The sequence below is a fragment of the Protopterus annectens genome, chromosome 6.part1 (assembly GCF_019279795.1).
Source record: "Protopterus annectens isolate FY-2018-M chromosome 6.part1, PAN1.0, whole genome shotgun sequence".
NCBI classification, from domain to species: domain Eukaryota; kingdom Metazoa; phylum Chordata; order Ceratodontiformes; family Protopteridae; genus Protopterus; species Protopterus annectens.
Window position 1 is genome coordinate 66,943,266 of NC_056738.1, and position 14,547 is coordinate 66,957,812.

General features: G+C 39.4%; 1 protein-coding gene across 1 annotated transcript in view; it reads right to left on the minus strand.

Moving 5' to 3' along the window:
* The window catches only part of FASTKD1 (FAST kinase domains 1), an 881,671-nt gene that overhangs the window by 493,502 nt on the left and 373,622 nt on the right, over nucleotides 1-14,547 (minus strand). The window contains exon 5 of the mRNA XM_044075492.1: nucleotides 10,707-10,817. Within this exon, the coding sequence (XP_043931427.1) occupies nucleotides 10,707-10,817 (111 nt within the window). The remainder of the gene's footprint in view (nucleotides 1-10,706; nucleotides 10,818-14,547) is intronic.

A 14,547-nucleotide genomic window follows, 5' to 3' on the forward strand; every position in this document is an offset into this window, starting at 1 on the left:
GGCACTAGGAATGGCACGTGATTAACATTTATATGTGCATGCTCAGTCTGAACGTGCTTCTTAAAGAAACAGCACATAGCACGTGCTCCCTGATCTACATACTCCCTCTTGAAAAAACAAAACATGCAATGTTATGAATCTTTTCGCATGCAGAAATCACAGAGAATTATCAGTCATGCATTTATACAAGATATAATACATATATAGTTAAGTCCATGTTGCTACAAATTTCACACTTGGCTTAGATACTCATCCATAATGTATGACATAAAACTGGGAATTGGGCTTAACTACTGGAGCTGTCTGAAAAATATTCGATCTTTGATTTATTTGGAACATCTTCAGGAACTGAATCAGAGGTAGAAACACTCTCTGGGATGGAAACTGCATTTGGTTCACTCTGAGATTTAGAATCTAAGTCGCTATAACAATGTTGTGATGAATGATTCTGGTACACGTAACAGATGTTTACAGTTTCGCCTGTACTGCGTACCTTCTGAGTCTATAAGGTAGTATCTTGGTTCAGGACATTTGCCAATAACTTGACCTATGCGGTCAAAACCTTTTTCTGTTTTAAGTCTGACCATTTCTCCTTCCCTTAATGGAGAAAGAAATTTACTTGACTTGTCGTACAATGACTTCTGGATAGAATGTTTATTAAATAATTGAGCCTTGATGGTCTTATTATACTTGGCTTTAGGCTCTTGTAGATTGGTAGTAATAGGTAGGGTAATTCTTGTTTGCCTGGAAAGAAGTCATTGAGCAGGAGATCTGAGAGCATCATCATGTGGTACATTTCTAAGGTTAAGCAGATTCAAAAAAGTCGAAATAGTCATGTCTTGAGCTTTCACGTAGTTGTTTTGCACTCTGCACAGCACACTCAGCTAGGCCATTCGACTGAGGATAATCAGGACTGCTGGTAATGTGTAGAAAGTCCCATTCTCTTGCAAATTTCTTAAACAACTGGCTAGTAAATTGAGTACCATTGTCAGAAATAACTTTGTGCGGACTACCATGGACTGAGAAATGATGTTTCAGCTTACTAATAACAGTAGTAGATGTGAGATAAAGTAGCAGATCAATTTCAAACCAATTCGAATAAGAATCTACCAATACCAAGTAGTATTGATTGTTCCACTCAAAGATATCAATGGCTACTGTTGACCAAGGTAGTTCATGAACTGGATGTAGCTGAAGTGGTTCTCTTTACAAGTGCGGTCTAGTACTAGTGCATACTGAACAAGAAGAAGGTACTTTATCAGTCTTTTAGTAATGAAGGCCAAAATACTAATTCTTCCGCTCGCCTCTTAGTGGATGCGGAACCTGGGTGACCATGATGCAAAACCTGTATGTAGTCATGCTGTAAGGAAGCAGGAACAACAATTTTAGGACCTTTGACAACAATGCCATCTTCCATCAACATTTCATCTCTGTAGGGAAAATAGGTTTGCACTTTTGGTGGTTCACTAGATTGCTTTGACAGCCATCCAACATTAAGGTAGTGATTGAGCTTTTGCAAAACTGGATCAGTCTTTGTGTGATCTCTCAACACATCAAGCCTAGTTGCAGAAAAATCACACACTGCCATCACATCAAAGTCAAAAGTCTCTGCGTCAAGCTGTTCTGTTGTATTCCTGAGCAATCTGGATAAGGTATCAGCCAGATAGAGTAGTTTGCCTTTCGTATAGACCATTCTAAAGTTGTACTTTTGCAATTTGAGCATCATTCTTTCTAATCTTGCTGGAGCTGAATGCATAGGCTTCTTTAAAATAGTAACTAGAGGTTGGTAGTCAGTTTCAATCTGAATAGCTCGACCATAAATACAATCATGAAATTTAGAACATGCAAATACTATTGCCAAAAGTTCTTTCTCAATTTGAGCATATTGCATTTCAGTTTGGGTAAGAGATCTAGATTCATAGGCTACTGGTCTGCCCTCTAAGTATAACAGTGCCTCAACCAAATTTTGAAGCATCACAGGAAAGAGTAACTGGTTTGCTCACATCATAGCATCTTAATGTGGGGTAACAATTTTCTGCTTGAGGTCTTCAAACGCCTTCTAGTGCTGTTCTAACCATGACCATGCAACGTTTTTGTGTGTTAGCTCTCAAAGGTGCTGTCCAACTCACTGAAGTCTGGTATAAACTTGCCTAAATAGTTGACCATGCCTAAGAAATTCTGTACAGCTTGAACACTGTCTGGTGCTGACATCTCAAGAATAGCTGCTTGTTTGGTTGGGTCTGGTCTCAAGCCAGTTCTGGTAAATAAATGACCTACATATGTAACTTCTGGAAGTCTTAATTTGCACTTCAGAGGATTGATTTTCAAAGTTCACTTCATGTGCTCTGTCCAGAACTTTCTTTAGGTTTCATACTCTGCTTCACCACCATCTCCAACCAATAAATCATCTACTATCATAGCACAAGGATAACCCAAAAAAAATTGCTCCATTCCACACTGAAAGACTTCATTTGCAGAATTTATTCCAAAAGGCATCCTTAGAAATCTGTAACTGCCAAATGGAGTACCAAAAGTATTTAGAAATGAGGATTTGCGATTAAGCATCACTTGCCAAAATGAACTCTCTGCATCCAAGGCAGAAAAAACAGTGGCATTTGATATTAGGGTTGTGACCTCTTCAATTGTGCACATTGGATGATATGGTCTTTTCAATGCTTTGTTCAAATCGCTTGGGTCAGTGCATATTCTGATTTCATCTGAGCCTTTTTTGTGAGCTGCTACCATAGAAGACACCCATTCAGTTGGTTCTGTAACTGGACAAGTTACACCTTGTTGCATCATTTTATCCATCCGAGCCTCAACTTTATCCTGCTTAGCTATCAGAACTCTTTTTGCTGGTCTGCTTACTGGAATGACACTACTGGAAGTTTGACATACTTATTATCCAAAACATCAACATATTCTGAGAAAATGGCTTCAGAAAAATTAGAACTACGAGATGCACTTATGTGATGAACTTCTTTGGTAAAAGAAAGCAGATTCATTCTCAAACTGTCTTTGAGACCCAATGAAAACTGTACTTGTCTTCTGACTACATAGAATAACAAGTTGTAACAGTTCTTGGCCAAATAACATGAAAGCATCACTGAGCCTTCAGTTTGAATCTCTTCACCTCCATTAGCAACAAGTTTCGCACTACTGGTCACACTGAGTTGCTCATTAGTTCTCACTCTAGTAAATGTATCTGCTGATAAAACATCACACTTTGAACCAGTGTCTACTTTAAGCTCTGTGGATTTACCACTGATCCAGACAGTACAGAACACTTCGCTTTTTGCCAATAAATTCATTGCATCAACTCTTTCACCAACTACTGATACACCATCCACACAGAAAGCTGACTGCTGCATCTGTAATTGATCAACCTGCTTTTTTGTGTGACCTTTCTTTACAACTGTACGAGGTTTACCTGATTCGCAAACTTTCTGGAAGTGGTTCCATTTTTTACACTTGTGACATTGCTGACCAAACGCTAAGCACTTCAGACTTTTAGACTCGTGATTTGCAGCAAAACTGAGACAGTTAATAATACAGTTGGACTTGGGTTTTGCTGATTCATGCTTGTACTGTACTGAGCATGCTCCTTTAACTGACCTGGTCTTAGAACTTGCTGAAAAACTATGTAGTTTCCTTGATGAGGCAGCATGGGTTGTGGCATGTGCTTGCTAGGCCTATTTATGTTTGCCACATGCTGCATGCTGTCTACATTTGCTCTGGAGCCTGCAGAAACCATGCTCTTGTCACTTGCAAGTATACTTGTGTGTGGTTTAATTCCTCGTTGAGTTCATGAAGCACACAGCCGGGGAAACCATCCGGTCCCATGGATGCTGTGTTTTTTGCCTTAGTGAGGGCAGTTCTCACCTGGGCGTTGGAGATGTTTGGGGGGCTACAATCCTCTGGAATAGATATCTCTCCTTTTGGGGGAGGGGAGAAGTTTGCACTGAACCTGTCAGCCAGTATGTTAGCAATGTGTGTAGGTTCAGTAATTTTCACATCATTTTGAACTAATTCTGAGCATATCTGGGAGTTTCCTCCTAGGTTTCTAACATAGCTAAAGAAGGCCTTATGATTGTCTTTAGAGTCCTTGGCGATTTTTCTCTCAAAATTTGCCTTTGATGATTTTATGAGAGCTCTTAGTTTTTTACTTATAATGATCAAAGGTGTCTTACCTTTCAAGGATTTTGCTCTATCTTGTAGTAGCTTCCTCCTTTTGTTGTAGAGCTTGTTTATGGCTGGGGTCCACCAGACTGGACGCTTGCCTTTGGTACAGAGAGTCTTAGTTTTGTTTGGGATTGCCTGATCCATGCAGTCCTGTAGGTGCTGGTAGAAGGCATTTGTAAGTGATTAAAGGAGACCACACTAGTTTTTAGAAGTGTGAAAAAGGCTTTTGAGAAGTTTTTCACTGTGGTCTTTTTTGTTTCAGGTGGGGGCGGGATGAGGACCTCCAGCGAGATTAGTTTATGATCTGATCTCACCAGTGAGGGGTATACTTCCGGTGTTGAACATTTTGATCCCATGTTCGTGATGATGAGATCAAGTATGTTTTCACCTCTTGTGGGGATGGTGACTAGTTGTTCCATGGCATTTGAGTTTATGAACTCCAGGAATCTTTGAGTTAGAGTGTTCGGGCTTGAGTAGTGTTCCCAGTCTATATTAGGGTAGTTGAAGTCACCTAGTATGATGGTGTTTGGAGATACATTTATCCCCTCCAATGTTTTCAGGAAGGCCATGTGAGGTTCCTGAGTTTGAGAGGGTGGCCTGTAACATGCTACAAATTGCAGAGCAGTCTTGCCTATGGTTAATTGCACCTGGATGGTCTCCGATGCATCGTCGTTGCCACCAACCTTGAGGTGTGGGTGTCCTTTATGAATATGGACACCCCCTCCTTTCTTGGTGTTGTCCGGATTTTGGGGCGGACGCATGATATGAGGTGAAACCTGTTAGTGCTGGGGTGCTCTCAGGAGCCTTGAACCAGGTTTCTGTCACAGCACAAACATCGATGTTCTCCATATTGAGAAGGGCCTCGAGTGCGTGCATCTTGAGATTGAGACTTCTGGCATTGAGCAGCATTACCCTTAGTTTTTTCCTTTTGGTGTTCTAGGGTGGTAGGTTTAGAATTTGAGCCTTGCCTAAAAAGGCACTATGGGGTGGCAAGAGCCTTTGCCAATATCCGGAAGCCCAGGGTGACGGTGCAAGCCGTCCCTTGCGAAGCAGCGTGGCTTGTCCAGCATGTCATCCCAGGCAGACAGACATTGGATCCCTTTGAATGACACCAGAATTTAAGCCAATTATTAAAGCTGATCATCTTATCACTGTATTGTGGCATCATTCTAGGTGAAGGTAGGATACTGCTCAAGGTCAGGGTCATACCTGCCTGGGCTACATAATCAGAGTGCTCCTCGGCGTCCCTTTTCATGTAGTCCAAGGAGGTGCGTCTCAGGTCGTTGACACCAGCGTGGACAATGACTGAGTTGTACTTGTACCTGCTGTTGAGAGACCTGAGTGCTTGCGTTATGTGGCGGATTCTAGCACCCGACAGGCAGCTTACTGTGACCTTCTCCTTACTCAGTCTGGTGAGCGGGACGTCAGTGTGTCTGACTATGGAATCACCAATGACAAGTGTGTCTGGCATTTTGTTTGGCCTTAAGGGCTGTGACTGTTTGACACTCTGACTGTGTGGTCTATGTGTTGCATGTGTTGGGTCGTGAGGTGGTAGATGTTTGGGTGTCTGCTTTGGTGGCCTCTGCTGTTTTGGTAAATTTTTGATCAGAGCCTCCGAGTATGTCTTTGTGTGAGTATGTGTATGATTTGAAGTTGTGATGGTACCATGTGTGACTGGGTATGTATTGTGTGTGGTTACCTTCTCCTCCTGTCTGGTCTTGCCAGTCCTATGTTGAGAGAGCTCAGCCTCCAGTTTGGCCGTATAGTTGCATCTCTCGCATGTATTTGTGTTTTGTGGGAGAAGGAGAGGATTGTCTGTGTACATGAGGCAATTGTAACATTGCCTCAATATTCCCAGGTTCACCAGTTGAGCTGGAGAGGACACTAGCAACTGATCCCTCGACATACTAGAAGTAGTAAAGAACTTACAAAGGACTCCGGGGGAAGTGGGTTTTAGGCTGGTGGGGTACTATCTATAATAAGAGTGCTTTATCAAGGTGCAAGTACTGTAGGAGTAAGTGCTAGGCTTTACAGATAGAGAATAGTCTACTTGGGAATCAAGTAGAGATGAACTTTTCAGTTATAGGATATGCTGGTTAGATCAGCAGTACAGTTTAGCGTGTTTTATAGCAGGGGGCTGAAGGGAGCTAGGAATTGGCCCAAAACGACCAATGGACTACTAGTTTCTGGCTGAAACTTCACCAAATCGGACAAAAAGGCCGTTCAGTGCTTCCCACTCCCACTGGTAAGCAAAGAAACTTCCCTCCTTCCTAATAAGGCAATGGATCAGTAACAGGAACTAAAAACAAAGCCCAGGGATCAGCAACTCTGAAACTGGACTACTCTAGTTCAGTAAAGTGGGAAAACAAGAGATTTTTTTGTTTTATTACAGAGATAAGGAAAAAAAAACAGACAGTAAATGCTATAAATGCTGTAAATCGGCTAGCACACTTTAGTGTGTAGCCTACAGAAACAATTTGCAACAATTAGTAACTTAAAGTGCAATAAACAGTGTAAAATGCAGAAATCACTTAAAGTAGCAGTAAAACAGGCGAAATGCAGTTGCTAGCTTAATAACAGTGGGAAAGCCACAAAAAATACTTATATCTGGTAGAAAGTCACTCTTTTAGCTCTCTGCTGCTTGGATCACTCTGCAGGCCACCACGAGGATCTGTGCAGAGTTGGTACAAGCTGGAAAACGCGTGTTTAGCGTGTTTTATAGCAGGGGCGAAGGAGCTAGGAATTGGCCCAAAGCGACCAATAGACTACTAGTTTCTGGCTGAAACTTCACCAATTTGGACAAAAGGCTGCTCAGTGCTTCCCACTCCCACTGGTAAGCAAAGAAACTTCCCTCCTTCCTAATAAGGCAATGGATCAGTAACAGGAACTAAAAACAAAGCCCAGGGATCAGCAACTCTGAAACTGGACTACTCTAGTTCAGTAAGGTGGGAAAACAAGAGATTTTTTTTTTTTTTTTTTTTACAGAGACAAGGGAAAAAACAGACAGTAAATGCTATAAATGCTTTTAAGCGGCTAGCACACTTGAGTGTGTTAGCCTACAGGTAAAATTAAGCAACAAATAACTTTAAGAGTGCAAAACAGTTAATCAACACAAAAACAGTTTAAATAGAATGCAGAGCTGTATAAACAGGCTAAGATGCAGTCGCTAAGCAGTAAATATTCAAAAGCCAGAAAAAATACTTAAATCACTTATAGCAAATACAGTTATAACAAATGCTCTGAAATATACTGTATATTTCCAATATGTTTGAGAAGGACAGTCAGAACACAAGAAGGTTCAGGCGAAAAAGAAAAAAAAAGTTTTGTTTTACTTTTTGAAAAGGTAAAAAGGAGGAACAGAAGGCCTTATCAAATGTTCTCTCTGTATTAAGAAGAATGAGCTAATGACACTAGACTGGGAGGTGTGTCACAGTAGGGGCGGGCAACTGCAAAGCCACCAAGTATAAGAGCAACACACCAACAGGGAGGGAGGTGGGACAAAACAGCCTAAGACAGCAAGCACTACAGATTAGTTTTTAAACAGATAAAGATTTCTGAAGATTCTGAATAGACAAAGTGCTTTATATATATTAAATTATAAAAACAGTAATCTGTTAAAATAATGAAAAGATACACGCACCAACGCACCTTGTTTCTCAGATCAGTTATATAAGCTGCAAAAGTTCACTCTGGTTTCTGATCTCTCATGTAATATTTGCCTGCGGGTTACACATTTCTCTGAACTTGCGCTTCAAACATTTGGGGTCTTCCCTTGACTCAGCCTGTACAACAATGCAATGGTTTTCACCTTCTCCTTCATACACTGCTGGTGCATACACAAATTAACGCTCTCTTTCTATGGCCTCTGACCCAGCTAAGTTTAGCAAAAAGAATGCCTTGGTGCGTGCATCTTTACCTGAATAAGCTACTTGTATAAAGTTATTGTACTCTTGCTCAAATATTCTCCAATTCTCTGCAATATTATAAAAAATATAAAGAGGTAAGGGCCTTCGAAATTTGTCTGCCATATTAACACATACCAATGAAGGGTTTTGCAAATAAACATGAACACATACACATATACCCGAAATTTATGCCAGTACTTGTAACTCTGCTCAACAGCACAAAGAGCCTCTGTATAGCTGAACTTTGCAAAATAATGCTCTCGGGCACTATAATACTCTTGAAATTACTGTATTGCATGACATCACCTCTTATCAGTATAAGAAGCATATCAAAGTAACTGCATGGTGCAAGCCTCTGTATAACTGCACTTTGCAAATACGTTTCTAGCGCACCATAATACTTCTGAGATTACTGTATTGTTAAAGTAATTTATCATCATTTTAAGAAACACTTCAAATAATTGCATGATATGAATGAACTGGGCTAGGAGAAGCTCAGAATCAATAATATTTCGAAGTAATGGCACTCTGAGAATAAATTGTACACAGCACAATGGAACTTCCCCAAAATGGAGCTAACTTTCTAGGCAATTCTCTACAGTGCAAGGAACACACTGTAATGGCAGCATTTTGCGAATAGACACATCCAGCACAAGAAACTTTTCGAAATGGCTATACTTTGACTGCACTTCACGAAATAGTTGCACATTGCACACAAATAACTTCAAAATACATGCACAGTAATAAGCACACAGTGTAAACACTTTTACACACTTTGAGATACTTTGAATAACTTTAGTTATGCCCTTGAAACAATACAAAGCCATAGTTATGCTTATGCCAAAACACAGCACTTTGCCAAAAAACATGCAGTCGCCTTGCTTAATTTACTCTTAATGTGCCCCTTTTTGCCCTTATTATATACATTTTGCTTGTTTAATCTCTTTGTATGCCCATTGTACTTTTCTTGTGCTCATTTTACTCTACACATGCCCGTTGTGCCTTAAGAATACTTGTTTTGCTTTTTTAAGCATACTTGTTTTACTTTTCTGTAATTATTCATCAAACACCTTTACTTTAAACATTTCCTTTATTTAATCAGCCTTTTATGCCTCCCGCTTGTTTTATAATGCATTTTGTCCTTTTTATGAAATAAGTAGTTTGTGCGTATTCTCATTACCTTTGTTTCTTTTCTGGCTCTTTTCATGCTTGTTTCTCTTAGTTTACCTTCACTGTCACCTCTGCACCTCATGGCTCTCAATCTTATTCTCTGCGATCCCAGTACTGACACCATGTAACTCTCCTATTTTGGACACAACAGAAGAGTTTTCGTGAGTTCTGTTCAAGCAGCTTTATTTTATACAAATACATCATGACAGAAGTTTACTGACTTTAACTTAAGTAACTTATATACAAACTAACTGCTGTAATCATACATGCTTACTCTCTGGCTGCATTCTCAAAATGGCACTAGGAATGGCATGTGCTTAACATTTATACGTGCATGCTCAGTCTTTGATGTGCTCCTTAAATATACAGCACGTGCTCTCTGATCTACAGTAACCTTTCCCTTATCAGGCCCACATTCAAATCAAATATAGGAGAAAAAGCACTCAGATGTCTGAGGCTTGCCATCTGGAATCATATGCCTGCTGAAGTCAGAGCTGAACAGGAACTTACCAGATTTAGGAATAAACTAAGAGAACACCTGCTTAAGGAATCTGAATGTGGATGCTTCAGAGACAACGGTTAATGGCAAACTCTCACCAGCTTAACAATGTTTAAAAGCTGTAAATACTGTAATATTACTACTATTGCAAATAAGCTTCTTGTACTGTGTTAATACAGAGAACATCCTGTATATATTGTCCAAATGCTAAACTGAATGCAGCAGTACTGTCTGATGGTCTGTACTGCTCCTATGGAGTTGTGGAAGAAAAAGGTCTGTGGACCAGCCAACCCACACAGTAAACAAATAATACAATAATAAGACATGGTTTGGAGTTTCTGTTTCCCTGTTCTAAGGATCACAGCTGCAGTCCTCAGACTTAACAGGAACTTTTTTGCATACCTAGATATGTGGCTATCTTTTTTTACCCTGCGCTAAGCCGAGGGTGCTGAGGCCAGGTGGTACTCAACAACAGTCTTAATGTCTAAGGCATATAACACTGAGGACTACCCAACTGTTTAAAGATCTACAAAGCTGATGCATATTCAAGAAAAGATTAGTGATCAATTTGTTATTAAAGCTTCATTATGCAGAAACAACTGTTACCCTTATCCCAAACTATATATCAAGATGTCAGCAGAATAACACTATCCACTTTAAGTATACACAGCTTTGTAGCCAGATTAATTTGGCTAAATCAGCCTTTCCGTTCATTAGCTTCTGTGCACACATGTAAGCCATAGTGTGTACAGTATAACTGCTGAAATTAGACCCTGCCACAATGTTCCTTTCCTCATATCTGTGCCACAGTTACTGCATTGTAACACGCTGTGCTTTTTTCCAGATGCACTATGTTAATTATGGTGAAAACAACTGAAGTTAGACTTGTACAGAAATACTATAAGATACTTTAAAATTGTATGCTAACAAAAAGGAGAAAAATTCTATACTTCCGTATTAGCTGCGGATTCCTACATTCCATTTCTTCCATAGTCTCTAATACTGCTAACAACTGCTGGTAGCTTAGCTCCTCAAGCTTCAGCAATGCAGCTGCTTCCAATCTGTAAAAAGGAGAACATTAATTAGTGACAAGAACAATATTTATTGGTTTAACAAAATCAGTAAAGTCACTATAATTCAGATTTATCAGTAGCTTTTCACTATCCAGGTTCTGTGTGGTATGGTGTAGTTTTTGAGTACAATACTCCAATTTTTGTCCAGAAATTTTCATTTCACAAGAGTATATTACATTTATGCAACTGCAAACTCCACAGACAATAAAAAACATGACTTATGTGACCATGACTTGTTCAGCTCAATGAATTCATCCATGTCTAGGAGTCCTTTTAAAATGGCCTTGGAGTCTGTCTGGGTCTACAAGTTAATAAATATGGTGCAAATAAATAATGAACAAATAAATACTACCTGGCAAGCATGGAATGCATTTTATTTTTTTTAATGAAATTCATGTTCAACATATAGATGTGCATAGAATACCAGAACACTTTATATACATCTCTTGCAAGTGAAAGTGCACCGAACAATCTTGAACAAAGCCTACATTATTGTCTGATCTTCTTAAAGGCCAAGTGGTTGCAGTGTGAAATGTTTAAACAAAGGTTTCCAAATGCTGACTGCTATCCATCGCTGGCCCCTAAACAAGTAATAAGTTTCTCTCAATATTCCCTAAGGTCACAAAAAAAATACTCAACCTCTGTCATCACTGTTAGAACACTTCCTTTAAAATGGGCCTTACTACCTGGAATCAATTCCTTATAAAGTAAGGAATAGTTTAATGGCTGCTAGCTACAAAGCTACAGTACTGAACTACCCAATCATTGTGCCTGCACGTAATTTATAAAGACCCGCAGCAGGAATACCTGTCATTGTAACTAGTATGCCTACTATCACTAAATTCCATCTTTATTTGGCAGCCACATAACAGCTGGGGGGGGGGGGGGGGGTCGATATGTTGCTGTTCTCCTCTGCACCTGAACAAGTTAAAAATTTGCAGCCACTAACCTTTCTGTATGTTTGGGACTGGAACAAGATGTGGGTTCTTCCTCATTTACTATCTACCTAGTAATCTAACTTGTTCTAACTTGGATTTGGTTGATCCACCTCATGCACGTCCTGTTCACACTGTCCCACGAGTCATGGTTTGACACGAATCTCCATGTTTTCAGAAGGCAGGGGGTGAAGGATTGAACACAAGTAGAAACACAATGGCTGAGATAAAAAGGCATTACTCCAGTCTAGAGGCAGTCACAGTTCTACTGCATTTAACCAACCAGTTGCACCCTTTCATGAGGTCAACACACTGAGTAATCCAGCCCGTCTTTATACCCATAATCATTTTCTTCCAAAGACTGAGCTAACTGCTTGGTTCACTGCAGAAATCTCTAGGATGCACATGGTCAGTGATGGCAGTAACACATTACAAAAGTAACCCATTACTGTAATATATTACAGTTTCTAGTAACTAGTAATATAACGCATTGTTTCAAAATAGTAACAAAGTAACCGTAATATATTACTTTAAGTCTCTGTTACTTTTCTTAAACCAGTGCCACCAGGAGCCCTCCCCCATCCCATCCTTAACCACAGGTGTTGGTTCCTCCAGTCTCCACCAGAGAAATCCACAACCCCGTGCACTCGTAAAGCACCTGCTTCAAAATAGCGGCTATTCCGAACTGTCCAGAAATAAGATACACTGCTTGGAAAACAGAGACTGCCTTTTCCAAACAGAGTATTGTCTGGAAAAAATAAAATCAATTGTGGTGCACCTCCAGAAGATTAATTTTATTTTAATTTACAAAAAAAATAATTTTTTTGCTAAGGGGGTTCTGTCTAGTCGCACAGGCGCAACAGGTCCAACTGTGTGCGTGGAATTTGAATTCCAGAACCAAAAGATGTTTGGACTTTTTCGAGGATCACAAGTGGACAACTTGAGGTAGGGAGGGAGACAAGCTATTAATATTTTTAAAATTATTTTACATTTAACACAAAAAGCCGCGGTGGTGCAGCAGTAGCATTGTCGCCTCACAGTAAGAGGTTCTCCCGTTCAATTCTTGGCTGGAGCACCTTCTGTGTGGAGTCTGCATGTCCTCTCCGCGGTCGAGTGGCATTCAAAAGACATGCGTGAATGGGCATGCCTTCATTGAAGGTTGCGCATCGGGCTGGCACCTTGGCACCATAAAAATCGACTGCCAATCATTAGCGGACCGGAGTTCCGCTGTGGCGACCCCTAACCAGGAAAAGCCGAAAGAAAAACAACAACATAACATTTTATATTTAACACAGTTTTACTTGCAGTGACATTTGAATGATTACAGTAAATGGTATCGCTTTTATGATGCCTCTCTGAAATCTAGGTCTGGAAATGTTTCATTGCAAAGCCACTTCTGACTCTATGTTCATGTATGCTGAGATTCTTCAAATGGTAAATATGGCATGCAATCAGAGGTAAAAAGTAAAAAATAAAGTAAAAAATGTACCAAGATAACACACAGCAAAACGTTTAATCACAGCAAAGTACAAAGTGGTAAGCGCGCTCACAACCGAAGTTGCTTCATCAGACACCACAGTAAAAAATGCACAGGTTTAAATAGAGATTCTAAAATGCCAATTAATCAATAAAAATCACACTGATTAAGTAGCAGTGAAAAACAATTAAGCCTCATGCTCAAACTAAAAAAAGCATTGCTTAAAAACATTGTACAAGAATGAATCAAATACTATACATGAGAAAGCACTTAAAAAACTTATAAAATCATTATAAAACATGGAAAAATACTAGACAGGAAAAAGTTAAATAGAATACTTGGAAACTAAAAGCTAGTTAAATACATTAGACTAATTTTGAAAGAACTTAGCTAATCTTAATGCTTGAGATGTCTAGCCTTTAAAAAAGGGACCAAGGAAGTAGTAGCATTCAAACCAGGATACTTTTCAGCATTACGTTTCAAAATCCACTTCTGTTCATGTCCCTCAGTGATATTCTCAATGTCACCACCTCTAGGGTTTCTATGAATATGTTGTAGAACAAAGAACTTAAAGGAATGAGAACGGCTACTGGACATAACATGATTGGCTAGAGCATTTGATGGTTTATTATTACTAATATCTCTTAGGTGGTCTAAAATACGATCTTTAAGCTTTCTATTTGTTTTTCCTACATAAAAAGCAGGACATTGTACACAAAAACAATAATAGACCACATCTGTAGATCTGCAATCAGTGTATTGATTAGTGTACAAAGAAAATTTCCTAGTAGGATGTACATATTTATTTTTGCTATATATAAATTGACAAGCACTGCAATTCCTGCATGGAAAAGTACCATGCCGATTAGATCTAATAATAGTTCTAGATAATTCACCATGACATAGATGTTGTTTAAGGGATTTATTATTTCTAAAACTAACAAAAGGAGAATGTCCGACCTTGTCTACCAGTCCAGGCACTTCTTGTAGCAAATACCAATGCTTTTTGACTGCATCTAAGTATTGATTGATGTTACTGGAAAACTGAAACACCACTCTAAAATCATTACTAGTTCTGTTAGTATATCTTGTATTGTCAACAGCATCACCAGCATTAAAATAAGGTTTACATCTAGTGCTTCTCAGCTTCCAGGCATTAGAGATAGTCTGTTCAATGTCTGCAAGCGAGTATCCCCTATGTAAAAATTCTGTTTTTAAATTATATAGGGCAACTACTGCATCTTCATCTCTGCTATGCAGTCGCAGTGTTCTAAAAACCTGACCCTTGAGCACGTTCCTAGGAACG